The sequence below is a fragment of the Choloepus didactylus genome, chromosome 27, assembly GCF_015220235.1.
Source record: "Choloepus didactylus isolate mChoDid1 chromosome 27, mChoDid1.pri, whole genome shotgun sequence".
NCBI lineage: Eukaryota > Metazoa > Chordata > Mammalia > Pilosa > Megalonychidae > Choloepus > Choloepus didactylus.
In genome coordinates, this window is record NC_051333.1 from 15,344,300 (window position 1) to 15,371,992 (window position 27,693).

At 57.7% G+C, this 27,693-nt stretch overlaps 3 protein-coding genes and 1 non-coding gene across 4 annotated transcripts; 1 reads left to right on the top strand and 3 right to left on the bottom strand.

The window, feature by feature from the left end:
* Nucleotides 1–706: 706 nt before the first annotated feature.
* On the bottom strand, nt 707–11,552 carry PLEKHG2 (pleckstrin homology and RhoGEF domain containing G2). The gene is given in 20 exon segments (XM_037819596.1): nt 707–2,632; nt 2,635–4,104; nt 4,188–5,121; nt 5,213–5,389; nt 5,552–5,568; nt 5,733–5,771; nt 5,866–5,913; nt 6,063–6,164; nt 6,272–6,305; nt 6,659–6,745; nt 6,827–6,919; nt 7,314–7,505; nt 7,712–7,849; nt 8,199–8,349; nt 8,586–8,632; nt 8,742–8,808; nt 9,522–9,622; nt 9,696–9,967; nt 10,644–10,794; nt 11,429–11,552. Coding segments are annotated over 19 exon segments (4,356 nt in total). The 5' UTR covers nt 10,753–10,794; nt 11,429–11,552; the 3' UTR covers nt 707–2,354.
* A 1,035-nt stretch (nt 11,553–12,587) lies between these two features.
* Nucleotides 12,588–12,680, top strand: TRNAI-UAU. Its single transcript is given in 2 exon segments — nt 12,588–12,625; nt 12,645–12,680. It is a non-coding gene; the product is annotated as a tRNA-Ile (tRNA).
* Nucleotides 12,681–15,473: 2,793 nt separating this feature from the next.
* On the bottom strand, nt 15,474–18,148 carry ZFP36 (ZFP36 ring finger protein). The gene is made up of 2 exons (XM_037820146.1): nt 17,990–18,148; nt 15,474–17,130 (listed from the first exon to the last, which is right to left on the bottom strand). Exons 1-2 carry the CDS (start codon nt 18,011–18,013, stop codon nt 16,180–16,182), a joined length of 975 nt encoding a protein of 324 aa, XP_037676074.1. The 5' UTR covers nt 18,014–18,148; the 3' UTR covers nt 15,474–16,179.
* A 6,205-nt stretch (nt 18,149–24,353) lies between these two features.
* Nucleotides 24,354–27,655, bottom strand: MED29 (mediator complex subunit 29). The gene is made up of 4 exons (XM_037819038.1): nt 27,403–27,655; nt 26,831–26,889; nt 26,499–26,583; nt 24,354–24,672 (listed from the first exon to the last, which is right to left on the bottom strand). Exons 1-4 carry the CDS (start codon nt 27,616–27,618, stop codon nt 24,430–24,432), a joined length of 603 nt encoding a protein of 200 aa, XP_037674966.1. The 5' UTR covers nt 27,619–27,655; the 3' UTR covers nt 24,354–24,429.
* Nucleotides 27,656–27,693: the final 38 nt, after the last annotated feature.

Below are 27,693 nucleotides of genomic sequence, written 5' to 3' on the forward strand. Positions count from 1 at the left end.
AGGTGTCTCCTGGTTACAGAGGAGACAACAGGCTTAGAGGCAAAACTGTTCTGCAACTCACCAAGTTTTGCGTTGGAGTTTGGACTGGGTTAACTGGGTTTTAGGGGACATTAACCTAATGTCCAGTTAGGGCAGTGGGAACACCCTCATCCTTTCTGGGCCTGATTTAGCTGCAGCTCTAAAAGGCAGCCTTTAGTAGGTGGAGGAAGAAATTTCCTGAGGGGATGTCAGAACTGGGGTCTTGAAGAAGGGGTAGGGCTGGCAGCAGGAATGGAATGTAAGGGCTGACCAGGAGGGGCTCAGGCAGCCCTCATGACCATGGTTTTCCCAGGGGGCCAGAGACACCTCCCATTGGAGCTCCTGGCTTAGCACTACTGGGATCCACCTGGAAAGGCCAAAGGAGCACCCCTCTCCTTGCCCCCCAGTCCAAGCCTTGGAGTAGAAAGGCCCTTTTTCCCTCCCAGCCGCCTCTACAAATACCGAGAATTCCGGCACCACTGGGAGCCCAGGCCGGGCTGGGAACTTTCCATCAGCTGGGGGCGGCTGGGAATGTGCAGCTGGGGGCAGAGGAGGGGAAGGCCATCCTGAGCTCTGACCTTGGAGAGGCGGCAGTGGAGTCTTCCATCACTCCAGGCCAAGGAGTTTGCCTCAGCCACTGTGGGGCCCACAGTAGGCGTTCGATAAAGAAGTGAACCAGCAACTAACATTCGTTGAGCCAGGTCTTGTGCTGGCTACTTTATTCAACTAATTATCAGAATATCCTGGGGCCCTTGGAGCACTAGGCTGTAAGCCGAACACAGGCAGGGACACATGCCCTGCTGTGCCCCTAGTACAAGAGCAGCACTTGGCCCAGGACAGGCACTCAGCAAATCCGAGCAAAGGTTCTGGAGCCAGATCAGGTTCAAGTCCCTGCTTTGACGGTTTTTAGTAACTGGGCAACTCTGTACCTGTTTTCTCATCCCTAGGGGGGGATTAAAAACCATCCTCGCTCCATGTCATGAGGATTAAAAGTGAATTAGTTCATGTAAAGTGACTGTAAAGCCTGTGGCATACAGTTAATAAATCTCAGCTTTTTCGCCATTTAAAAAAATTGATTGTTAAATTCAAATCCCTAAGGCCCCTGCCCTGAAGGTTCTGATTCAGTAGGTTGGGGCTAGATCCTGGGGATCTATGATTTTAATAAGTGCCCTGGTGAGCCAGAGGTTCAGACCCATTTGGGAGGCTCTGAATCTTCACAGCGATCCCATGAGGCAGGTACTGTTTGTCCTCATTTTACAGATGAGAAAATCGAGGCTAAGAGGCGGAGTCACACCAAGTTAAGTGGAAAAGCTTGAACTCAACTGGAATATACTCTTTTAGCCAGGATGCTACGATGCCTCACAGAAATCCAGGGAAGACTGAGACTGCTAAAGCGCAGGGGTTGAGTGTTCAATGAAGGAAGTCAATACTACTACCAAAGAAGCTAGTTATGCTTCTTTGCATATCCTGCTTTTGGGAAGGGGCAGAAGGATGCTAATGTAAAAGCTCTTTGTCTCTGTGACTTGAACCTTCTTGGGGGGAGACGGGGTGAGCATGTTAAGGCATTGTAGAAGGTCCCAAACTGAAGAGGAACTAGGGGATCTGACGTGGGTGGGTACAAGAATTGGGATGTTCATAAAGGTTGCCAAGGGAAATTGGACAGATGTGGAACAGACTTCTCTATCAGCAAACTCTTGTACCAAGACTTCCTGGAACCCAATTAAGGAGGGGTGGTTGGAGAGATGTTAAAATGAATGGATGGGTGGAGGTAGAGAGATGATGGTTGGCTAGGTTGCTGGATTGAGGATGGTTGGGTGGATGAGACGGATGGATGAATGGACAGAGATAAATATAAAGAGATGGATGGAGAGGGTTGGATGGGTGGGATATTGGAGGAATGGATGCTAGATTGGGAGGGTAGGAGGATGGACAGGATAGAGATGGTTGGATAAACAAGGTAAATGGGTGGGATGATGGACTGGAAGATGGATAGGGAGGGAAAGTAATGGTGGAGAGATGGCCAGATGGATAGATGGAGAGTAGGTTGCAGGTAGATGTAGAGAAGGTGGATGCATGGTTGGACACATGAACTGGGCAAGAGCTAAGGAACTGAATTCCTAGTCAGCCTGCTTGGAATAAGGCTTCCTAACTTGGGGTTCCTGGATGGGCACCAAGAGGTTCATAAACTCCCTGAAATGAGACACCAACTTGTAGTGGGTCCAGTTTCCAATAATTTTCAAAGGGGGTTGAGATTTGCCAAATGTTCTATTTCAGGCTTCCCTGTTTGTTAAGTCTTCTGTCATCCCCCACTGCCTCCAGAATGGTAAGTTATAATTTTATAACCTTAACAAAATAATAGTTACATCCCCTTCTCCATCCCTGTTGAATGTCAAGGTAAAGGGCCATTCACCAAAGCAGATCCCTGGAGTTGGAAAATGGCAGCAATTTTTGGACCTGCATTCAGTGTCTGGACTTCCAGGTGAAGTTTGGGGGTCTGTGGCATCCGATTGAAGTCCTTTCTTTTCGGGAAGCCTGACGTCCTGGCTCATGTGTGGAAAGGGGTATCGGGAGCCCCCTGGGCTCTGCGAGGACCCACAGATTCCTGGGTGGGGGCCAAGAGAGCAGGGTGGTTCAACCTGACCTGGGCCTTGGCTGGCCGCAGCCGCCCACCACCTCCCACATGGATGCTGACTGTGGTGGCATAGCTCAGCCTCCTGGCTGGGGGCGGAGGGAGCTGGGGCTGGGGTGGTGGTGAAGGTGCCCGTGATGTGGGGGCAGAGGAGGACCAGAGGCCCCGGGAGGCTGAGGTGCCCTCTCCCCCAGGCCCCTGCCGCCGTGCCAGGCTCTGGCTGATGTACGAAGCTGCCAGATATCTCGAGAGGGCAGCTGCATTAGGGCCCAGGAGCTGACGGGTGGGGAGTGGGGGGCTCTGCGGTGGCGTCAAGTCCAAAGACTCTGGCTTGGTAGTATGAGACACCAAGTGGCCTTCTGGCTTGGACAGAACCATGGTGGCCTGAGCCAGGGTGGCTGGCAGGCCCTGAATGTCCTGAGAGCTTCCTTGCTCAGGCAGAGGTGCGGCAGCAGGAACATGGCCGTCCGTGGGGCTTCTCTGCTCTGACAAGGGTTTGAGTTTTGGGCCCTGGATGTCTTTGAGGCTTTGCTGCTTGAGCAAAAGGGCAGCAGCTGGGCCCTGGGTGTCTGGGAGGCTTCCCTGCTCAGGCAGAGCTGTCAGGGCTTCGACCCGGATGTCTGTGAGGCCTTGTGGCTGGGGCACCTGAGCGTCTGGGAGGTCTTGTGGCAAAGAGAATGGAGACTTGGCTGGGATCTGGTGGTCCTGGGGGCTTCCACGTGTAGGCAAAGGTGCGGCAGCTGGCGCCTGCCTGTCTGAGAGGCCAGGTGACAAGGGCAAGGGGGTGCTGGCTGGGATCTGATGGTCCAGGTGGCCTCCAGGTATAAGCAAAGGACTGATGGCTTGGACCCAGGCAGTGTCTGGGACTGCAGCATCCCTGGAACCTCCTTGCTTGGTTAATGGGGTGTTGGCCGGGCTCTGGCTGTCTAGGTGACCTTCCCTGGGCACAGGAGTGGTGGCTGGAACCGTGACATCAGAACAACTTCCCTGCTTGGGCAAAGCTGAGGTGGGTGGAACTTGGATGTCCACGTGGTGTCCTTGCTTAGGAAAAAAAGTGGTGGATGGAACCTGTATGTATAGGTGGCCTCTTTGCTCCAGCCAAGAAGTGCTAGCTGGAACTTGGGTTTCTAGGTGGTCTTCTTGATCGGGCAAAGTTATAACAGCCGAAACCTGGATGCCTGAGGGCCCTTCCTGCTTGAGTAAAGGTGTGGTGGCTGGAACCCGGAGGCCTCCTTGCTCGGGCACAGGGGTGGTAGCTGGAACCTGGATGCCTGGATGGTCTTGCTCAGGCAAATGTGAAACATTTAGACCCTGGCCATCGAGGCAGTCTCCCTGCCTTGACAAGGGTGTGGCAGCTTGAACCCAGGCAGTAGGGCCCAGGGAAACAGATTCCTGGGCACAGGTCAGTGGGAAGGCCAGCTCGCAAACCAGCACGTGTCCAAAAGCAGGCAGGGGCCCTGTACACAAAGAAAGGAGGACTGAGTCAGGACTGATGCCCCAGCTTGGGCAGCCTCTGCCATCCACAATGCCTGGACCTCACCTGGCTCAGCCTGCTCCTGGGGCAGGCAGGGGGACAGCTGGGGTTGGGCCAGAACCCGTGGTCGGCGGCGGGGGGCGTTGGCACATGCCCGTGTCTCAGCCCGCTGCATCTGCTGGATCCGCTCGCTGTAAAGCCGGGCCAACTCTCGGACCCGGGAAGCTGCCCTCTCCGACCTCGGGACTCCTGCCTTCCCACTCCCGCTGCCTCCACCCAGATCTGAATCTTCCAGGATCAGCAGGGGCTCTGGGAAACCTGGCCGGGCCAGCTGCCCCTGCTCCAACGCCCTCCAGGCGCTCCGGATTTCTGAACAAGAACGGAATTCCAGCTCATCCGGGAATCCCTGATCTTGGGTGGCATCCTGGGGCTGGAAATCTGGGAATGGTACCCCTTCTTCATCCTCTTCCTGTCCTGGCCCACTTCCTGAAGGAGGGTTTCCCAGCTTTCCAGGACTGCTTCCAGGGAATAGTTCTGTCCTGGCAGTGAGAGCCTCATCCAGCTTCTGCAGGGGCCCCTGGAGCCAGGAGTCACAGGGAAGGGCAGGAGTGCTAGAAAGACTGGGGATGTCGGGGACACTAGGTATGGCTGGAAGGCAGGGCATTTCAAAAACACTGGAAATGTCAGAGAGACTGGGAAGGAGGGGAGTTTCGGGAATTTCAGAAAGGCTGGGCATTTCAGGGAGACTGGGTATGTCAGGAACTTTGGTAAGGCTGGGAATGTCAGGAATGTCAGCTGCACTGGAACTTTCAAGTCCCTCTAGGACGTGGAGTGGAGAAGGCCCTCGTTCATCCGTCTCCAGCTCTTCCTCCTCCTCCCCCTCCTCTTCTGAAGAGTCCCGGCTGGGCAGGGCTTGCAACATGAGGGGTTCGTCGTCCACTGGCATCTGGGAGCCTCCGGGGGACGCAGGAGTGTCGGGGGGGGACGGCCGCAGTGGGCACTGGGGAAGAGACCAAGGTTTCAGTGGGGGTTGGCCCCTGTGCCTGCGCAAGCCTGGAGCCCCAGGGCTCAGTGATGGGACCCCAGCTCACCCCTGGGTCCCGGAGGCCTCTCTGGTTCAGCAGTTCCAGGATTTCTTCAGTGATTGAGCTCCCAGAGGGCTCCAGGGTAGGGGCTCCGGCGTCCTCCAGGTCCTCAGAGGGTCCAGAAGCTGGAACTGGTGGCTGAGCCTCTGAGGGAGGGTACAGCTCCCCCTCACTGCCAGCATGCTATGGGGAGGGAAAGGGGATGGAGGGCAAGAGCCAAGAGGAACAAACCCCTATGCCCCTCAGCCCCCTCCTCTCTCAAATGGAAGACTCCAAGCCCAAGCCCCCCTTCTTACTCAGACCCAGAGTCCAGGCCCCCAGGCCCTGGCCCAGGATATTTCTTACCTTGAGTCTAGGCTTAGCTGGGGATGCAGAGATGAGAAGGAGAAAAGAGTCAGTGAGATGCAGGAACAAGAGTTATTCCTTATAACTGATCAGTTGCCCCAATCACCCCTTTTTCCCATCACCCCAGGCAGGTTAGAGAGACAGCTAGGGATGGGCCGGGCTGGGCTGGGCAGTCACTGACCATTCTGTGGAAACATGACATAAGGGTCCTTCGCCGGCTCTGGGGGGAAGACACAGTGATGTCAGGACCCACCCCACTGTCCCAACCCTAGGTTCATGTATTATTTTTCTCTTTTCAGGGGATGAGTACTCACCAGACTGTCTGCGGCTTCGGCGGGTCATGGAGAGTCCTGGAGATGGAGCTGGGGGCAAGGAGGGGTCAGAATCCTTTAGGGGCTCAGCTCTGGGAGGCTGGGGGCCTGCGTCCTCAGCTTTCCCAAAGGAGAAGGGGGGCTGGGCATACTGTCCTGAGTCCTGGGGGGCTGTGACTCAGGGCTCCCCTCTCATTTACCTGTATTCCTTCGTCCAGGGGTGAAACTTCTAGTATCCCGAGGTTGGGGAGATCCAAGTGGGGGTGTCAGGGGCTCTGGGACAGGCTTACTTTTGGGAGCACCTGAGGGGAGAGTTTCAGGGTTAACAGCCCACTTTTTCCTGGAAGCAATTCCTTTATGTCCATGTCTTCCCACCCCCAGTCCCCGCAGCCCCCAAGCCCCAACTCACAGTGCAGGCTGTTTTCAAGGAGAACTTGTTTGGCCTGAAAGAGATGGGGACGAGGGCTGAGAGGAGCTGGGTTTCTGAGCACCACAGAGGCCTAGCGGTCTCTTCCATGGGTGCTGTCTACATGCACCCATGCAGACCTCACCACATCCCTATGAAGTAGGTGCTATTATCTGTTACTCTCCCAGGTGAGGAAGTTGAAGCCCAAGGAGGTTAAGTTACTTCCCCAAGGTCACAGAACAGGGATTTCGTGAGGCTGGGATTCAAACCCAGGCAGCCTAATGCCCCATCTGCACAGCAGATGTTAGAGGGGTCCCCTGTGCTCAGAGTGTCTCCCAAAAGGTTTTGCAGTAGTGGGGGGAAGGCCCCCAGCTGCGGGAGGAGCCGTACCTTGGCGGGGATGGAGGCGGGGTGGTTCTCAAAGAAGAGGCGCTGGAGACAGTGAATCCACAGCCTCTTCTCTTCTTGGTTCTTGGCCTGGGGGTGGAGTCAGGCAGCCGAGTGTGAGGCCCAGGGGCTGGGGGAAGTCCTGGCCTCTCAGCCCCGCCCTGCACTCACCTGGAACAGGTGCCGGTGCTTGGGAATGGTCAAATCGGACACCTTGAACCCTAGAGGGTCACGAGGACTCTCACTCACACTCAAGTTGCAGCACTGGACGTGGGGGCGGAGAGGGGCAGGCTCAGAGCCCTTGGACTCAGAGATGTACCCCTTGTAGGTGGCTCAGGACCCCTACCCCATAGAAAGATGTGCCCCCCCATCTGGACCAGAGAGAAGTGCTCCTTGTATCTCTATGGGGGGCCCCTTCTCCCCCTGCCCCATGAAGATGCTGGTGGAGGGGGCAAATCCAGGTCAATAGATCGACGAGGCCTGACCCTCCTCCCACTGCCACATCTGCTGACCTCACCCCCTTTCCTAGGAGCCTTACCCCATTCCCGGACTCAGGCAAACACAGCCCTGTTAAGCTAGGCTGTCCCTCCATGCAGCACCCACCCCCAGCCTATCCCTTGTAAGTCTATTCTAGCCCCGTCCCCATCTCCAAACTCACGAAGATGTGCCCCTTGTAGGTGTATTCTGGCCCCCGGCACTTGGTCACGAGCAGCATCCGCGAGAACAGGAAGAGCAGCCGCTCACCCCCGCGCAGCCGGGGGCCGCCGCCTCGGAACGCGCCCTCCAGCACCAGCTCCCCAAAAGCGCTGAGCTCCGGGCCAGTCCAGCCACTCAGGCGCTGCTGCACTTCCTGTCAGGACCCCACAGGGGCACCAGGCACAGGGACACACAGGGCGGGCGGCACATACACATGCCAAGGCAGAGGTTAGCGACAGCCCACTCATTATGGCGGCCTCTGAAGCACCAACCCCCCTTCCCCCGTCCCAGGCCTTCTAGTCCTTTCCCCCCTGCAACCGCCCCACCCAGCAGGATCTGGGGCCACCACTCTGGGGCCACCTGGAGGCGTGCGGCATGCTCCTGCTTGCGCTTCATGTCGTTGATGTACCAGGCCACTGCGGTCATGGACACGATAGCCTCCTCCACCATCTCACGGCCCCCAGCGCCCGGACCTTCTGCCCAGTGCTTGCCTAGCTCCTGCCGGGCAGCCGCCAGGTACACAGGAGAGGAACAGAGAGGAGGAAGAGAGGATGAGAGGGATGGGAGACAGAGAGATACAAAGATAGGGGCAGAGATGAGAAGAGGTGGAAAGAGACAAACAGAGGCAGTGACAGAAAGTGGGATCAGCTGGTACCAGTCCCTACTGCCAGCAGGATCCTGCCAAGCACTGGCACCAGCTGCATAGTCAGGTGCAGAATGTCAGGGGATGCATCCCAGGCCATCCTCCCAGGGCCCATCCACCCTCCAGGTGCACCACCATGAGGCCAACTGGACCAGGCTCACCCCTACCCCACCCCCAACCAGCCCCCCAGTGCCTGCAGCTGACCTGCAGCAGCAAGTGGTACTTGAGGATGCGCTGAACAGGTTTCAGCAGGAAGCTCTGCAGGGGCAGCGAGTGGCAAAGCTGGGCCTGGCGCTCCTGCAGCCACAGGGCCGCTGGCGGAGACAGTGACAGCTCCCGCAGCAGGGCCAGGGAGCTGAGGGCACAGCACAGGTCAAGGGTGGCTGGCAGCTGAGGTGGCCAGGCTGGGAGGGGCCGGGGAGTGGCCAAGGTTCAGGAGTGGTAGGGGGCTGGCAGGGGTTCAGTGGCAGGTTAGGGAGAGATCAGGCACTGCCAAGGTCAGGGTTGGAGCTGGATGGGTGGGGGGTGTTGGCTGGCATATCGGCTCGTGGGCACGGCCTGGGGGCTCAGCAGGGGCTCCTCGCCCCTCACCTTGGGTAGTTCATGCAGTACAGCGTGTAGATGTCAAAATCCTCGCTCTGTGGGTGACATGGGAGTCAGGGAGACCCCAGGCCCCGCTTCCCACAAGCCCCCCTAGCCTAGCCCAGGCCTGCTTCCCCTGCTAGACCCCAGCCCCCTCCGACTCACCCTCTGCACAAAGCACGCGGCAATGCCCCCTGCGCTGCTGCTGCCTTCCAGGTCCTCCAGGAGCTCACTGTGGGGGAGAGGGGAGGAGTGAGGGGCGCCCTCCCAGAGGCAGATATCCCAACAGTCGGCTGTGGGTGCCAGGACCTCTCCTAGGGGCATCGCATCCAGAGGGAGGGGCCTCTGATCACTAGGAGAGAAAGTGCTACCGGCCCAGACTCTGTCCTTGGACAGCTTCACATTCCTCCGTCCTGCAACCCAGCTGGCTTGAGCCTGGGTGGGGTCAGGCTCCTTGGAGCCCTGATGATCTCCTTATCCTGAGGTCTAGTCAGCTCTCCCAGACATGCCGTCATCTTAAGACCTTGTCAAAGATGCTGAGGGTATCATGGCCCCTGAACCCCATCCTCCTCCTCACTGGGGTGACCAACCATCTGGGTTTGCCTGGGACTGAGTGGTTTTGGGGGATGAGACCCTCTCAGCACCAAAACTGGGACAGTCCCAGGCAACCTGGGATGAGTTGGTTGCCCACTTGCTCACACCGTGGCACTCTTCAGGCCACACATGATTCCTGGATCCGACACAATCCCAGACCTGCCACAGCCCTGAGCCTCCATCGTGGTGCCTGGAGCCTGCCAATATTTGGACCTCAGCCAGCTGCTCAGACACTCCCATTCACCTCCCTGGGTCCTCACTCCCCACCTTGACCCCTGCTCACTGCCATGGCACCCCAAGTACCAGTCAGGACGGGACATAGCCCCCTCCCCACCATGCAGCACCTCTGACCTGCTGAACTCGTAGATGTCCTCAATGTTGGCGAACAGCGTGCCCACCTGCTCCACGGTCAGCCCCAGGGCCCCGCCGTCCAGCAAAGGGCCCAGGTAGTCCTGCAGGAGTACCAGTGTCACAGGGGCCGAGGGCTGGCCTGGGTCTCCCTGCCCTCGGGTGCCTGCACCTCACCTCTACGATGCTACGGAGATCCCGGACATAGGCCCGCTCTGTCTCCACAATCTCCCGGGCCACGCGCTCCAGACGCGAGGGTTTTGTGGAACCCGCAGTCCCCACAGGTGACAGATGCAGGCGGATGGGGGGCCCTGGCAAGGGCTCTGGCCTGGAGGCTGAGCAGGCTGGGGTGGGCCCTGGGGCTGGATCCCCCTCAGAGCCCACTGTGCTCAGGGATGTGGAGCTTCCAGAACCTCGGGGGGAGGCCATGGAGGAGGCTGCAGGGGCAGCTGGGGGTGGGGAACAGGTCAGAGGGGGTCCCCAACTGCTCACCTCCCTCAGCCCAACACCCGGTCATCATGTCATCATTGTCATCTTGTCACTGTCCTCTCCCACAAAGGTCCCTGTCAGATCACCTCCTGGGGCTTCCCGGTTCCACTCTCTTCCCTCTAATCCTCCTCCATGCCCCAACCAGAGAGATCTTTATTAATTTGCCCACCTGACCCTGTCACTCCAGTGGGTAAGACCCCTTCACACCCTGAGGATAAAGTCCAAGAGGCCTATCCAGCCTGCCACCTCCCACAGCCTCCCACAGCCACTCTGCTTGGTACATTCCATCCTCCAGACTCCAGTCTCACGCAACTCTGTTCAGTTACTTAAAACTGCAGCCTTCTCTTGCCTCTGGACCTTTGCACATGCAGTTCCCTCTGCATGAAATACCCTTCCTTGTCTTTGCCCAGCTTTTTCCTTTGGGTTCTCAGTTCCCCCCCCACTTTCCCCATCCCAGGCCTGACCACACTGCCGGGGGCTTGCCCTTCTTGATTTCCCATTTCTCCCACCAGACTTGGGTGTGGGTGGGGAGTTGGGGCTTTCTGGGTCACTGGCACTGGGCCACAGAGGGGAGCTCAGGGCCTTGAACGAGAGAGTGAATACCCCCCAGGCTCTGCCCCTGTCTTGTCCACTTACCTGCCTGAGTCTCACACACAGCTGAACAGTCACACACTTCACCTCCGCGGCCACACCCAAGGCTGGGGCTGGGTCTGGACAGGCTCAGTCCACGGGCTCCCTCAGGCATGGCTGAGTGTACTCAGGGAGTGTCCTGCAGAAAGACCCCCTTCTTGGATATGGAGACCCCATGGGTCTCCGCGCCGCTCAACTCACAGATTGGGGGCTGGGGGTTACGAGTGTAGTCTAAACCCAGTGAGGGGGCCCGGAGAGTAACTAATGGGGAAGACAAGCAGAGTGACAGAGGGGGGAACAAGGAGAGATAACAGAAAAAAAGATGGAAAGGCTGAGACAAAGAAAGAGTCAAAGAGCGCAGAAGAGTCGCAGAAGCTAGGAGTCGCGTTGCGGCCCCAGGCAGGGCGGCGGGAGGCCCAGGGGCCCTGGGAACGTTTGGGCTCTGGCTGGAGCGGAGTGCGAGGGGCAGGGCTGGGAAAAGCCGTGGGCGGGAGGCGGCGGGGTCCCAGGGGAGGGCGGAGGAGGCTGGGGGACCGGATGCCAGGGTCCTGTAGACGGCTCCCTCCCCCGCCGAGAACCGCGCTGGCCCTGAGCCCTCGAGCCCCCGCACCAGTCGGTCCCTCCGCGACCCGATCCCCATCCCTTCGGCCGCCGCAACCTCCCCAACGCCTTCCTGCACCCTCCAGCCCCCAAGCTCCGCCGGCGCCTCCGCTCGCCCCCCGCCGGCACGCCCCCTCATTGTTCAGCGGCCGCGGCGCCGCCCCCTCCCCCAGCCCGCCGGGGCCTCTCACCTCCCCGGGAGCCGCCAGCTCTCGACCGAGGCTGGCCGGTTCCTATTCAACCCCAACGCGGTCCCCGCGTGGACGCGGAGCCGTCCCGGGTCTCTGCGACTCCGAGGCGTGAACTTTGGGCTCTCAGGATCCGGGAACCGTAATCCGGGATCTCGCGGAGAGTGGGGTCCGGCGGCTCGAATTTCTTGGTCCTCTAAAGAGGGGATGCTGGGAGCCTCGACTCCCGAGTCTCCGATGGGGGCGTTGGGGACCCAAATTCCTGGGTCTTCTAGGTAGGGCCGTCGGGGGCCCGGATTCCTGAGTTTCCCTAACTATAGTGGCGGGATGAAACCCCCTCCAGGAAGGAACGGAGGGGAGTCCCAAATTCCTGGGTCCCCTTGAAGTGGATGGTGTTGCAATCCAAAACAGACCGGCTGGAGCCCTAGCGGTCCGGATCCCGACTTCTTCCAACCCGGGGGTCTTGGGCCCGGATTTCTGGGAACCGCTGGCGGAATCTGCGGTCCTGGATTCTGAGTTCTTCAACCGGGGATACGGGAGGCTCGGCCTCCAGGGTCCGGCGGGGCTGATGTCCCGGACTCCCCGCTCCTCCAGGAGGGGGCGCTGAGGGCCGGGATATCCGGGGTCCTCTACCGTGGGCTCCGCGCCGTGGATTTCGGGGGTCTCAGGGCTCCAGACGCCGGAGAACGCGACTCTGAGGCCCTTGGATTCCGAGATGGACGGGTCGGGGCTCCTGCGGCAGAAGCGGCGCCACATCTGGAGCGGGAGAGTCGCACTCCAGCTGTGGGGCGGGGGGCGGTCGCCCAGGGCTTTCCCTCCCCCCTACCGCCGGGGCCCATATCCTGTTCCCGCCAGCGGCGGGGGGGCCCACCTTCCGGCCGGCTCGTCTAGCGAAGGGTTAAGACCCCTCCCCGGGTTCTGAATATTTATGAGGAGGAGAGTCCCTCGCAAGCTACGCCTCTACATTCCAGGCGTCTAGCGGACTTTTCCCTTTTACAGCAAGGGCCAGCGAGGCGTGAGAATCTGGACCTCGTCACGCACTTTTTCCTATTGGCCAACCAAAAGCATTCTATTTGCATATGGAATTTGGGGCGGAGCTGTCCGGCGAAGTCATGTGGCCATAAAAGACTGAAGGATCCAGTGTGAAAAGGGTGCGGCCAAAGCTCCAGTGGCGCAATCGGTTAGCGCGCGGTACTTATAAGACAGTGCAAGCGGAGCAATGCCGAGGTTGTGAGTTCGATCCTCACCTGGAGCAGGTTTAATGTTCTCATGTTTTATAAAATTTTATCATTGTCTGGAACATCTACATTATACAGAAGAATGAACGCTTCGGTCTTTGGAATTCTGAGAGTCGAAAGACTCCTTGGACGCTGGCGAGGGTCGGTTGGGGAAAGAAAGGGTCGGTTGTAGTGTGAGAAGGTGACGTTTCTGTTCTGGCCGCCAGGGGGTGGTATCGCCTCTTACTAGATAACCTGGGCATCTAATCGGGCTTGAGAATCTCGTTTAAGGCTACTACTATAAGCTGTGGGTCTTGGGCAAGCTATGTGTAATGTCTTTCCGTCTCCGTTTCTGAATCTATTTGTTTTATTCAACAAATATTAAGCACCCACTATGTGTCTGGATCTGTTCTAGGAGTAGGGGATATAGCAGTGCACAAGACAAGGAGGTCTTGACACTCTAGTGGAGCAGGCAGGCATTAACAAACAAAGCAACTAAGTACATCTGGTATGTTAGATGGTGATAAATGTCATGGAAAATGTAGAGCCAGAGTAAGAGGGTTAGGGGATTCCGAGGTGAGTGTGAGTTGCAATATTAAACGCGGTAGCCAGGTACAGGGTCACTGAGAAAGTGACATTTAATAAAGACCTGAGGGAGGGGACCGAGCTATGGGGCTATCTGGGGGAGGAATGTTCCCAGGCAGAGGGAGCAGCTAGTGCAATGGCCCAGTGGCTGCTGGAGGAGCAGCTAAAGAAGCCAGTGTAACCTACGGCAGACTGACGAAGGGGGGAGGGTAGGAGACGAGATTAGAGGGTGATGGCGGCCAAGGCCAAGGCGTGTGCTCGTGGTGAGAACTTCGGACTTTGGTCTTATGTGATCTGACTCAGGTGTTAACAGACTCCCTTTGATGGCTGAGTGGGGAACAGGGAACAAGACTGAAGGCAGAGTCAGGAGCAAGATTCAGGCAGGAGAAGCGGGAGAAGATGCTGGACAGGACCACAGTGGAGATCGGGTGTGGGGGGGAGGGAGAGACTGTGCTGAGGGTGTGTGTGTGAGGATTGTGGATCTATTTTGAAGGTGGATCAGACAGGATTGCTGTCAGATGGGGAGTGGGTTTGAAAGACAGGAGACAAGGGAACTCCCGGGTGATCAGCCTGAGTACGAGAGCTGGTGGTATGTACCATTCTCCCGCTAAGAGAAGAACCAGAGATGTCTGCTTCTCGTTCTTTGAGTGTTAGGAGTCTCTTTTTCTGAAAATGTCTCTACATCCCTTGCTCTTGCTCTCTGCTTCCCCAATGTCTCCGGGTCTTAGGTTTCTGTCTGTCTCCCCTTCTATCCCAACCCTCTTCCTTCCGGCATTATTGGGGCCTGAGTCCTTTTCCACCACTGGGGCAGTTTCTTTGAAGAGGAGACCAAAGGGCAAGGTCTGTCCGTGAGCAAAGGGAGCGGGACAAGGTGGAGGGGAGGAAAAAGGGGAGGGAACAAAGGAGAAAAGGGCTGGAGAGGAAGCAGAGGGAGAATAAGTGGGAGGAGAGCGCCGGTTGGGGGAGGGAAGATGGGTGGGGAGGAGGAGGAGGGGGAGTGAGCAGGCGGGGAAAGGGTGGAGAGGGAAGGAAGGAGGGGGAGAGGGAGAGGAGAGGGAAAGGAGAAATGGGGAAAGGAAAGGGTTGGAGAGGGTGAGGGAAGAACAGGAGGGAGAAGAGGGGAAGAAAGGAGGAACCGAGAGGGACGAGGAGGGGGAGGAGAGAGGCGGTAGGGCGGAGAGTGGGGGAAGGGAGAGGGGCGGGCAATGCGGGGGGGGAGGGCGAGGAGAGGGGTCGGGGGGAGGAAGGCGCCGCGGCGGAAGGGGGGCGGGCCGCGGGCTCTGACGCGGGGCCGCTTCCGGGCGCGGGGCTCCCCCGCCCCGGGGTGGTTCCCCGTTCCCCATTCCCCAGGCCTCTTGCCTTGTATGGTCCGAGGCCGCCGCTCGCCCCGAGGCCCCGCCCGGGTGGGGAGGCCGGCGCGGCGGGTGCCAGGCGCGTCCTCGCTCGCCGCTGCGGTCCGCGACCCGGCAGCCCGAGACTCGCGGAAATGGAAAAACTGGGTTTGGAAATGCCGAGATCCCGGAATTTTGAACTTGAGACTCCTGACAGCCTAAGGTTCTGCGATTCCGAGGTTCTAGGATCCCCGAAAGCCGGAGTTCTGGAATTCTGCCTTTCTTAATGTTTAGGGATCTAGAACTCGGAGGGTCTGGAATTCTAAGTCTCCAAGAGATTTAATTCTGAGATTCCAAAATGTTGAGATTCCAGAATCCTGAAACTTGAAAGCCGCCTCCCCCCTCCCCCGCCCCCCGATTCCGAAAAAGTCTAAATTCCTCAGACTCTCAAATCCAGAGACTCCCCGCTGTCCCGGACCCCCAGGACGCCGCGGCCCCGAATTTCCGGGATGACCCCCCCTTCCCGCCCCACTCTGCGTTCACCCTAGGCGCCCGGCCCGCCCCCGCCCGCCCTGGGCTCGCGCTGCGGCACATTCCGTCCTCCCCACTCCGCTCCTCCCTCTTCCCTCGGCCTCTGGGGACTGAAACAGCCGGTCCCCACCCTCAAGCTGGGCCGGGAGCGCCCGCCCACGCCCCGGGAACTGGCTCCCCGGGTTCTAACCGTGATCTCACCTGGCCCCGCCCTCTCAGGTGAGCGACCGAGCCCGGTGGCATCACTTCCTGCCAGGTAAGCGCCGCGGGGCTCTCAGCTCCGGGAAGGTTTGGAGCTGTCAGTTGACTACCCCGTTTCCAAAGAAACGTCACAATATCCTTCCCACTTTTCTCCCTCTAGACGGCAGAAAAGTCAGGATTCCGTTTAACATGCCGACTCCTTTTATTTAAAAATTCAAAAAACACAAAAATAGACTTTTTAGGTAACAATATATATTACTTAATATAGTATACTTATAACAATAATTATTCCATCGTTCCCAATATTACAAAAAGGAGGAAGAAAAATACACGGGAAGCAGACGACCCAATATATATAAATACTATAAAATCTATTAGAATAAATAAAGTCGTCATAAATAAAGGGCCCATTGGCTTGGGGGGAGGGGGCTTGGCAACGGCTTTGGCTACTTTGGGAGGGAAATTTGAGCACCAGGATTCCCCCTCAGGGGAGGCTCCAGTCTTCCCCAGTTGCTGGAACCTCCGAGTCCAGGAAAATTTGGGAGGGGGTAGTGGGAGCCTATTAGTCACAGCACATGATTCCAGGAGATGAGATCTGGGCAGGGAAAAGATGAGGGGGAGGCCTCACAGCCTCCCTCAAATTTGCTACATCTTGTTTTTAAGGACCCCAAGAAGACACTCCACCCCCAACACCAAGAACACTGTCAGAGATCGCACACTGGGGACCTGCCCTAGTGTGGGGTCAGGGAAGTGGGTTAATGCATTTTGGAAGGTGGGAGGGGGGTTTCTTGATTAAGGGGCACCCAGGTCCCCACAGCCCATGTGGAGCCCCCAGTATGAAAGAAATGGCCCCTCTTTGAGATCCAGCTGGTCTGTACTCGCAGTCTCGTCACTCAGAAACGGAGATGCGATTGAAGATGGGGAGTCGGCGGGGCACCGCAGGTGGCTGGGGTGGCCCAAAAACCCCTGCCTCGAAGACAGGCGAGTCAGAGCCCCCCAGGCTGCTGCCGCTGCTGGCATATTCATCAGGGTCTGAGCCCAGGGAATGTGCAGAGGGGCTCCGAGCCAGGCCACCCAAGGGCCCCCAGAGACTGCTGCTGGGAGTGGCCCTCCGGCAGGAGGGGCAACAGGCTGGGGTGGGATCCCTTCGGGGTACGGGGGTCCCAGGGGCAGCAGAGAAGGCAGAGGGTGAGAGTGGAAGGTCCCCAGGGGGTGGTGGTGGGGAGCTGGAAGGAGAGAAGGAGCAGGAGGACAGAGAAGGGCCTGCCAGGCCCGGCGGTGGTGGTGAGGCGCGGCGGCCAGACGGCAGGCCCGAAAAGCTGATGCTCTGGCGCAGCACGTGCGGGTGGCCAGGGGTGGCCAGGTCCTCACCGGGGTTGTGGATGAAGTGGCAGCGGGAGCCATAGGGGCAGCGGCCCTGGAGGTAGAACTTGTGGCAGAGTTCCGTCTTGTACTTGGGGTGGCGGCTGGCCTGGCGCAGTTCACCCAGGCCATGGGCAAACTGGCACTTAGCCCCGTATCGGCAGCGCCCGCTCTCGGAAAAGGTCCGACACAGCTCAGTCTTGTAGCGGGATGAAGTGGCGGGGGTAGCAGTAGGCGAAGTAGGCGACAATTCAGGGCCCGGGCGGGGAGCCAAAGGTGCAAAGCCTGGGGGTGGGGGCACCCAGCTGCAAGCGCGGCCCTCCACCAGGCTGGTGGAGCGGTTGGGCAGGCGGGCGGCGACCTCCGCCGGGCTGGAATCCGAGGAGTTCAGGCTCCAGGGTCCCGAAGAGGTCCAGCCCAAGCTGGACTCCGTGCCTCCACGGGCAGATGGCAGGTCAGGGCTCAGCGACAGGAGGCTCTGCCCGGAAAGAGGAAGGGGGGTTAAGACACTGAAAATGCAGGGTGACGCCCTGCCCCAGTTGCAGGGCACCTCAAGAGCCTGCCAGCCCGGTTTGTGGGCTCCCTGCCTGAGCACCATCCGTCCGCAGGAAACTTTGGGTTCCGGGTCCAACCGAAACCGATTTGGAGGGTCTGTGATTATCCATGGCTGAAGCGTACCCTCCCCTAGGAGTCCAGACTCCTCGATCCTGGGTAGAGCCCGGCTGGATCGAGATGGGACCCCAAAGTTAGGGCACACCACTGACCCCCCCCCCCCCCACAATTTTGAGTCTCTTGGCTTCCCCTGATCTGGTTCACAAATCCGGGTTCTCCAGTTTCACAGCGGGAAGATTTGGGCAAAGTTAACTTCGGAGTCCGGATCTCCTTGATTTTGGAGTTCTCAGACACCTCCCCTGGTCAGGGAGTGGGGGGAACATAAGTCCGCTTTCCCCCGCCCTCCGAGACTTCAGCCCTTGAAACACCTCCCCGCAAACCGCACCCTCAGCAGCTACTAGGGGTAAGCCAGGTGTGGGGGCCACTTCCGCTCCCAGACAGCCCCAGCCTGAGAAGAGTCCTCCAACTTTCCATCTCCAGGGGCCACTCCACCCATATTTGGGCCAAGACTCGGGAGTGGCGGGTTCCATTTCAGCCTCCAGAGAATCTCACTGGTCTGAGAAGGGAGGCAGCAGGGGCTCCGGGACGGATTATGAGGCGCTAAGGAGCCCCAGTTTGAGAAGGGAGCCAGAGACTCGGGGCCGGAGTTTGCGGCGCTAGCGAGCCCTAGTTGGTGAAGGGACCGGGGGTGGGGACGGCGCGGGTGCCGGCCGGCGAGGGCTCACCTCGTAGATGGCGGTGAGATCCATGGCGGCGCGGACGGCCGGTCGGCTGAGGGGTCCACCGCTAGCGGGAGCGCTGGAGTCGCAGGCTGCAGGCGAGCCCCAGAGCCGGCTCTTATAGCAGGGCCAGCGGGGCGGGGCCAGCGGGGGCGGGGCTGGAGGACAGGGCCACAGGGGCGCTTCCCGGACGAGCCCCCCCGCGCGCCCGGGCCGGCCCCGGTCCAGTCCCCTTCCGCCCCGCCCCCAGCCCGGACACGCCTGCGCCTGGCCCCCGCGGCCCGGAGGGGGTGCGGGCCACGGAGGGGCATCCTCCCAGGTTTCAAAGCTGGAGACTGAGGCGCGGAGAAGGGCTTGGGGGTGTGGGGCGGGAGGCGGGGGCAGGGCTCCAGGGGTAATTGGCGAGGGGAGAGGCCGAGAGGCTGCGCGCGTGAGAGACGCAAAGACAGACGGACAGACACGGGCGAGGAGACACACAGAGAGGGGAAGAGACAGAGACACGGAGGGAGGGACATCCAGGGAGAGACTGGGCAAAGAGAGTCCCAGAGAGATAAATTCACAAATTCAGGGCAAGAAGCGGGAAGGAGAGGGTTATACAAAGAAAGAGGGAGAAAAACAGAAACAGACACCCACAGAGGGGCAGAACGCCAAGATGAGACCAACGGGCCTGGAGAAGATGCTCCAAAGCCCTGGGCCGCCCTCTCGGCCCCCGCTGGCGGGGGTTGGTTGTGGGGTGCGGGACGGGACACCTGGCGAGCTGTTCACAGGGCCCCTGTAGGCCACCCCACCCCCTCGCCCCTTTAAGAGGACAATGGCACTTTTAGATGCCTGCCTCTGGGCTGGGCACTGTCCAAAGCGCTTTACATGCTCAGTCCTATCACTGCCACTCAAGGAGGTATTATAGAGGAGGAAATTGAGCCTAGAGAAGTTAAATTACTCACCTGGTTCCCCAGCTAGTAAACGGCAGTGGCCTAATACCAGGGCCTTAAATTATATTAAGAGGTTTGCCCTCTGAGAAAATGCTGAAGATGGGAAGAGGGAAGATCTTTCATTATGGTGGAGGGTTGCCTTAGAGTTGGAAGAAATGGGTCATCCCCAACTGATGGATAGGGCTGTTCTGTGTGTGCCCGAGTGAAAACTCAATTTTAAGATCTGAGAAGAAAACTTAATTTTTTAAGGGGCTTATGGTGAGACGGCTACTCAGAGCGAAAATGTGGGGGTCGCAATCCTTGCCACCGAGCACCGGTTGTAATGGTGGAAAGTTCAGTCTTGCAGACCGCGGCTGCGGCGAGTAGTGAGGTGGGGACGCTCAGGCAGGCACCAGCAGACTCGCCTCCTCGGCGCACACGGGGAATCCCTATGCGGCGCTTTCTGCCTCTCTGCGAGGGGCCGCGGGGCCTTCCCGGGCCGGTCTCGTGAGCTGGGAGTCCGCGGGCGGCCCTGGCACGGTTGCGGCCTCCCGCTCGCCTGTGACTCACTCGCAAGGGGGGTGGGGAGAGGAGGCTTCCTGGAAGCCGTGACGGGGAGGCTCGGTCAGGACGCCCGGGTTCTTCTCCTGTAACCAGGGCTCCCATCCCCTGTAAACAGAGCGTCGAGGACGCCGGGAGCGGGGGGCGGGGGTGCCTGGGACCCGCCTCCCTGCTTGGCTCCAAATCCCGGTGCTGCTGGCAGGGCTAAGGCGGGAAAACGGGTTTGGGGGTACGCTGGGGTCCCCGGAGCCCGGGTCAGCTCTGGCCGCGATCCTATAGGAGGGAATTCAGTTTCGATTCCCGGGAGACAGGGCGCATTTCCCACCCCTCAGTCCCACCGCGCGGCCTCTCCCCCACCTGCTGAGTCATCGGCCCGAAAGCCGGGACGTTGGGATCGGGCCACTCTCGGAGAGGCTGGAGAGGGAACTTGGCGGGCGCGCGGGCGGACCGACCCCCCCAAAAATGCTGACGTGCGGGCCCCAGGAGTCCCGGCCTCAGCCCCTCCTGGCTCAAATTCAAGGGTCGGGTCCCCAAGCCACCTCCTCACCCCGACCCAGGACTCCGTGCTCCCAGCTCCCACTTCCGTCGGACCCTAGAGCCGGGACCCCAGCCCCCTCCTGTATCAGACCCGAGAGTCGGGCTCCCATCCCCCGCCCCACCCCCCGCCCCGAAGGCCTCGGGCGTCCGGGCCCGGGAGGAAGTTCGCGGCAGGACTCCTCCCCGCTCCCCACGTAGCCAGCGGGAAAATCCGCGGCCCCAGCAGCGGCCGGGAATCCCCTCAGGAATGATGTTGGGGAAGGGGATGGCCGGGGTCCCCCGCCACGGCGCAGGGTGGGGCGGGGGGGACAGGCCCTGGGTGAGAGGAGGAGGGGGCAAAGGGCGGAAACCAGAGAGGCTAAAAATACTGCGAGCACTTCCGGCTAGGGGGTGGGGAGCGGAGAGCAGTTTCCAGAAAAACAAGCGGGGACGGGAAACGCGGGGGTGTGAGAGCCGGGGCGAGTGCGCGGGCAAGCTGTAGGCCGTGTCCTCGCGGCGCTTGTGTGTCTGGGCAGTGCGTGCGCCTGGCGTGACCGACTGCGTGGGAGCCGGTGTGACCGAGGGTGGGGCTGGCCGTGTGTGACTGCGTGGGCAGGCGCGGGACAACTTGTGTGTGTTCGTACGAGGTTGTGTGAGTAGTGTGTACACTGCAGGCTTGGCATGACTGGGTGTGAGTTCTGGTGTGCCTGGGTATGTAATTGGGGAAGTAGGTGTGCAACACGAATGTGCCCAGTTTTGTGTGTGAGGACTGCGTGTATACAGTCCTGCGTGACCTGACTCTTAATAAATGTGTGAAACTGACCAGGCCTGTGTGATTGACTAGGCAGTGTGTTCTTTAACCATCACATCTGTGTCGCTCTGTACACTCTGGGGTCTGGAGAGACTTAAGCGTGTGTAACTCCTTGAAGGTGCCTTGTTGCGAGTATGACTGCTGTGGGTGCCCTCAGCCTTGTATAACTATGTGTACAACTGTGTGTATGCCACATGGGTATCTGGGCTGTGTGAAGGTATGACTAAGGGTCTGAGTAAACACAACCTTGAAACTGTTTGTGCAGGCATCTGCGTGAGTGGGAGCTGCATGCAAGCCCGCATAGCTCAGTGTGTGTGATTATCAGCGTGTGATAGTGTTCATATGTGTCTGTGTCTTCTGTGGGTGTCTGTGATTGCGTGTGCATGAGAACATGGTAGGCCAGTGTCTGGATGCAGTTCCTCTGTGGCCCAGTCACAAGGCAGTGTGAAACTGGCAAACTTTGCTTCCTGACGTCTACAGTGCGCGTGATGGGGAGGGTGGCAGGCGTGTCCCTTCCATGTTGCTGTGTTGCTGTTCGTGTGTCTCTGTGGGCAGAGCAGATGCCACACCCACACCTGAGAAGCTGGGGCCAGCGTCTGTGCTTGGCCTTATCTGTCCCCAGTGACTCTGCTTCTGATAGTGTTGGGCTGAAAGTAGTAATGAGTCAGGCTGTGCTGGCAGTCTGAGATGGGGTGTGAGATAGCGGGTTAAGTGGTGGTTAGAGGGTTACTGTGTGTTCACGTGGTTGGGTTGTTCCACTGGAAAGTTTGTGGGAATGTCACTGGGTCGGGGTCCCATGGTTGTCCTCTCCTGCAGAGTGGGGGTTGTTGTGTGCCTGTGCACCCCCACTGTCCTGTCCTCAGTGTGGCTGTGCTTCTGATGTACCCTCCTTCCCTAAAGTGTGTGGTTTCTTGCCAGGATGTACAGCAGTCTCCCTCTGAGTTTAAGGGCCTAGTAAGTGCCAAGTCCCCGCCAAAGGTCCCCATGATCTGCCTTTTCTTACCCCCCCAATCCTGTCCCCTCACTGAGATCCAGTACGCCTCAATGTTTCATAAACATACCAGCACACCTCTACATTCCTGCCTCTGGGCCTTTGCACTTGCTGTCCCCCCACCTCACCACCCAATGCTCTTGCCTCATGTTCACATGAGTTATTTCTTCTCCTTTTCCAAGTCTTTGCTCTAATATCACCTTACTGAAGCTTTTCTTGACCTCTGTCAAGGATTTTAAAAAAAATATTAAAAATATTCTCATCTATTTAACACAGAATACCAAGAAAATATATGCAACATTTATAGGTCGTGATAATAATGAATACCCATGAAACTACTACCCGACCTAAGCTCTCCAGCTTTTTCAATAAGTGACATATTTTTCCATATCCAGATCTTACATTTCTTCTGTTAGATTTATTCCCAAATACCAATGTCTTTGCTGTAACAAATCTCTTTCCACTTCTGATCTCACTTCTCTGTTTTGTTTTTCTTCTTGGAACTTCTGTCGGATGTACTATGTTATAATTCACCATGTTTGTTTTCTCTCACTAGAATATCAGTTCCAGGAGGGCAGGGATCTTTGTTTATACTGTGCAGAGTCTGAGCCATACTAGATGCTCAATAAACATTTGTTGAATGAACATAGCTTCCCCGTTCAGATCTCCTGCCCCATGTGCAGTTGATGAACCCATCAACCCCCCTCCCCTTCCTCTACTGTGTGTTTTGGCCGTCTCCACCTCCACCACCACCTGTGTGTGCAGTTGCTGTGTGGACTCTAGCCTGTAGGCCTAGTTGTACCTTAGCTTTGTGTGTGCCAGCAGCCTACACGTCTCCACCTGAATGCGGTGTGTGCCCCAGGCCTGGAAGCTGTGTGGACTCTTTGGGATAAAGGGTCAGTGAGCATTTGTTCTATATAGGGTAGTTGATCCAATATTGGGTAGAAATGTGACTTTCTCATTGTATTCATTTGGAGTGTAAGTATGATTTAAGGAGATGTGTATGAGTGTCAAGTTGACAAGGGGTTGACTGTGATTGTCCGTTCTGTGTCAACTTGGCTAGACTACAGTCCCCAGGTATTCAATCACATGCTAATCTCAGAGTTGCTGTGAAGGTAGACGTCATGGAAGCCCATAACCAGTTGACTTCAAGGGAGATTGCTCTAGACAATGGGGAGGGGGGCTGCTTCACTCAGTAAAATGATCTGAGGCTTCCTTGAAGAAATTCCACTGGTGGACAGCAGCTTTAGCTTGTGCCTGAGAGTTCCCTTCCCAAAGGCCCACCCTGCGCACCCTGGCACTTCTAGGCAGGATGGGGAGAAGGGGGAGGAATTTCCTGGGATGAACACACACGCATGCATGCACACGCACACACACACACACAGCCTGGCCATTTTCCAGGACTTCAGTGTGAGGACTTGGGCTTGGGTGAATCACAGTGTTCTCCATGGTCTGGGGTTTCCTTATAGATGTGGGGTCCAGAACAGGAGGCCTGATGGGTGGGGACATGGGAACTAGGGCACAGAAGGTGTTGGGTGGAGCAGACCCACCAATCAGGCTGAGTCACTTGGGCCTTTCACGCCCCAACAGCTGGACCTGGGCTGGTAGCTCCACCCTGCACTTGTCCAGGCCTGAAGGCCATGGCTGAGCTCCTCAAAGCTCTTGGAGTGGGGAGTTTGGTGGGGCACTCCCTCCCTATAGCCCCCTCCTCAAGGCCTGCTTCCTGGAGCTGGGGCCCAGGCGCCTGGGTCCTTCCCCAGGACAGATGATTCACCCATGCTGGGGCCTTTTCACTTCTCCTTTGGGGCTAAAAATACAGGGACCCAGGCATCCAGCTGGGCCAGGCCTTACCACAGATTGCACAATGGATTGGTTTGAGTGCGGTTGACGCAGGCTCTGGGTACGGGTGGGGCTTGGGGGCCTAAGTTGTTCCCCAACTAGGCATGCTGAGGTCAGGGCCTAGACCCCCTCCACTTCCCCTTTTTTGGCCAGGGCCTACTTGGGACGTAATGGAGGACCCTGTGCTTGGCTGTGGCCCCTGGAAATGGAGCGCCTTCCTGTAGACCCAGGAAACCCAGAGGTTCTGGCTCCCAGAAGTTGGTCCCCTTCAAAGACATGGAATCCCAGTTAGGAGCTCGGGGCAAAAGAAAGCAAAGGGGGACAGAGAGAGAGGGAGACAGGGAGACAGAACCACAAGGGGCAGAGACAAAGAAATAGCAGCAGAGAGGAGAGACAGGGACAAGTATAGACAGCATGAGAGCAAGATGGACAGACACATGCAGTAGAGACAGAAGAACAGCTAGAAAAAGGAGCAGACACACCCCCCCCCCCGCCTCCAAACTGGGATAGAGATATGGAAAGATTGAGGGGCAGTGGTCCAGCTAGGAATCTACACCAGGGCCAGGTGGGGAAGCCCCTGGGCAGAGGTCATCCTCACCACTCAGAGTCCAAAATCCACCCCTGGCTAGGCAGGGGAGCAGGGGAGCAGGGCGCCAGGCTGCAGCAGAGGCCCTGCCCGCCCTCTCCCCACAGGCGTCTGCTGCCCCCTGCTGGCCCAAACGGGAAGAACAAGCAGAGACAGAGTTGCTTTTGCTCAGGCCACTCTTCATTCCCCAAGCCTCTGACAGCCCCAGCCTGCCCGACTCCCCACCAAGCCAGCTTACAGGGTGCCTCCAGGACCTGTAGGTGGAGCAGGTATCTTCCCCGTGACCTTGTTGGCACAGTCCAGTAGGGAGGTGTGAATGTCCTTGGCACAGGCAATCTGGGCTTTGATGACTGCCAGGTACTGTGGGTAAGGCAGGCTATCAGGCTGCACCGCATCGGGCTTGGTGGCCGTGGGCACCAGTGTTGGAGAGTGCTTGGCGCTGTCGCAGCTCTGTGACAGGCACTCATGTGCCAGGCGCTGTGGGCAGGCAGGAAAGGGAGTGGCATCAGCTTTACATCCGGTACTCTCAACTCAGCCCAAAGGCCAACTGGAAGCCTGGGTAATCCCAAGGTCTTGGAGTCAACACCTGGCTCTACCAATCACTTGCTGGGTGACCTTGGGCAAGTGGCGGCTCCGCTCTGAGCCCTGGTTTCGTCCTTAGAAACTCCTTTGGAAAATGGGCCTAACAACCAAATCTGCCTACCTCATAAAGTGAGAATAGTGCAAGACATGGGACACAGATCCCAGCACAGTGTTTAGGTGCTAACTCATGCATGTTAGCTACTATTATTACTTCTCTTAGGACTGGGTTGGAATGCCAAGCTTGGAACCTGCAGTCACTTCTCTGATAGCACCCGCTCCTGGTTTTCCTCCTACTTCTCTGGCTGCTCTTTACTCTACCTTAAAGGCAGCAATTCCTGGGTCCATTTTCCTCTCACTCCTCACACCCTCCCAGGGCCATCTCACCCATAAATGCCACTTCACCTCTCACCTCTGCACTGATGATGCCATACCTGTCCCTGGCTCTGGCCTCCCCTGACATTCCCAGGACCCCTCATACCCTTCCCTACAATTGCTCCTCCTCCTGGGCCCACAATTCAGGGACGGCCATACCATTCCACCCAGAGCCCTGGACCTCATCCCGGAGGCTCCTTCTCCCCTGACAGTCTGTCAGATCCATGGCTTGTACTCAAGGCCTCCTGATTATCTTTCTCAGCTGCCCTTCCTCCCTTCTTCATGGCCCTGCCCTGGATGAGCCCAATCCAAGCCCACCCAGATCCTGCCATGGCTGCCTCGAGGGCTTCTAGCCTCCGGTCTCTGTCCTTCTTACCCACCCATCATTTGGCAGCCAGAGGGAGAGTCTAAAAAAGTAAATGGGTCCACGATGTTCTTCTCTGCTTGGAATCCTCCATGGTTCCCCAGGGCCCTCAGGGCTATGTTCAAACTCCAACAAGCCCTAGTGGCTACCACACCTCAGCCAAACTGATTTTCTTGAAGTTCCAAAAGGGGACTTAGAGCGGAAGCTGTTCCTTCTGTTTTGGAACATGCTTCCACCACTACCAGCCCTTTCAAACAGTGACTTTTCCTTCAAAGTCCAGTTCAAAATAATGGTAATGATGATGATACTATAAGAAACATTTACCATATGACTAGTACCATGTTAAGTATTTTACATGCATGATCTTGCTGATTCTTTCCCAAATCTCAACTTTCCAAAGGAGGAACCAAGGCTCAGAGATAATAATTGATGAGCCGGTGCTTCAAATAGTCTGATTTCAGAAGTTGTACTCTTAGCCACTTTTCCTTCTTCTTAACATCTGCCCGTCTTCCATTCTTCCAGCCTCAGCTCAGCTGTGCTCTCCACCAGTATCCTTCCCTGAGCTCCTTCCCCTACCTCTACCCCAGGCAGGGCCAGAAGCCTTCTCTGGTCTTCCACAGCCCTCTGAGCATCCCTCATTTTAACCCTGACCCATGTGCCTGTGCCTTCCCAAACCTGGTCCTGACCCTCTCCTGCCTGTGCCCCTCTTGTCCTGGCCCTGACTCCCCTTGCCCGTGCTTCTCGTAACACAGCCTTAACTACTGTGGACTGTCACTTTTTGGGACATATCCACCACCCCATTGGACTGGAAGCTCTACGAAGGCAAGGAAAAGGGCGACACTGTGTCCCAAGCATCAGCTGAAGCACCAAGTCTGACCCAGAGAAAGTGCCCAGTGAATATGTGTTGATTAACTGAATAGGTTCCTGAGGACCCTGGGAGAATGAGGCAGGGTTGTGGTTACCCAGTGTATGGGAGGCCTCTTACCAGGCAGAGCTCCAGCTGGTCACAGAGTGCATAGAACTCCTCCAGGCACTTGTCAAAGCGCTGTATGGGTCCATCGCTGCTCTTTCTACACCCAGGAAACGAGGGTGACTGGGGAATGGCTTTCCAATCTCTGGGATACCATACCATTGTCTACCCAACCAAGTGTCCATCAAGAAACCGGGTACAGACCTAGGAGACCCACGGCAGGGCCTAAAGGACAGGTAGTAGAAGGGGGTGGGGCTTGAAAATAGAAGGAAATCTAGGCACTTGAGGATGAGTTTCTAAGACTGGGTTGGAGATAGGACATCTTAGAGAAAGGAGGCTGCACTCACTGTCCGTTGTCAATGTTTGTGTTTTGAATCAAGTTCTGGGCGGCAACCTTCATCAAGTTCTAAAAAAAAAAAAAAAAAAGACGAGGGAGATGAAAAAACAGAAGGGAAGGGGACACCACCTTGGTAGACCTTCTTAGGATCCATCCAATTCCAGGCCTCCTCTTCTACATGGCACCTCCACTCCTGACGCTCCAGAGTAAAGCCCGCTTCCATCCGTATAGCAATCACCACCCCTATTTTCCCAAGGGCCCACGCTCACCTGAAGGTCTCACCACCAACCTCCCGGACATCCCTCGGCCTCTCTGACCCGCCAATCACGGACAGAATCTCCCTACAGATCAGTTCTCGCCTCAGGCTTCAACGACCAGAGCCCGGGATCTCCTTTAAACTCCCTTCCACTTGAGTTCCGGCCAATCCCAGGCTCAGCATCTGCGCTGATCCCACCTACGCTGTCAAACTGCAGAGCTTAGCTCTGGCTTCTGCCCCAGTTGTCCTTCTGACCAAACAGCTCCGCGGCCCACCCTCTTCGTAGGCCGAATCCCGCTTGCTCGTCGCAGCTTCTGGCCAATCACCTGTAGACTCTCCTTCAGCTGCGGGATGAGCATCTTATAGCGTTGCACAGGATCGAAGTCCTGTTGTTGTTGCTGCAGGAGTCCGCTCTGGGCAGGACCCACCAGTTGTGCCGGCGGTTGCGGTTGCTGCTGGGTACCCGGCCCGCCAGCCGAGCCCGGACCGGACACACCAGCCACAGAAGAAGCCGTTGAAGCCTGCTGCTGGGGCGCGGCCATCTTCCTCGCTTAGCGCGCCGGAAGTGCGTCACAAGCGCGTCTCCTGTCTTTTTAGTATCTGTAACATCTCTAGGA

What these genes read in the sequence shown, in the direction of transcription:
- MED29 (XM_037819038.1), bottom strand. Translation starts at nt 27,618, where the DNA reads ATGGCCGCGCCCCAGCAGCAGGCTTCAACGGCTTCTTCTGTGGCTGGT. An exon ending in AGCTGAAGGAGAGTCTACAG is followed by an intron (nt 26,890 to 27,402) that starts GTGATTGGCCAG and finishes TTTTTTTTTTAG; the next exon opens with AACTTGATGAAGGTTGCCGC. An exon ending in ACCAGCTGGAGCTCTGCCTG is followed by an intron (nt 24,673 to 26,498) that starts GTAAGAGGCCTC and finishes GCCTGCCCACAG; the next exon opens with CGCCTGGCACATGAGTGCCT.
- ZFP36 (XM_037820146.1), bottom strand. Translation starts at nt 18,013, where the DNA reads ATGGATCTCACCGCCATCTACGAG. An exon ending in ATCTCACCGCCATCTACGAG is followed by an intron (nt 17,131 to 17,989) that starts GTGAGCCCTCGC and finishes CTTTCCGGGCAG; the next exon opens with AGCCTCCTGTCGCTGAGCCC.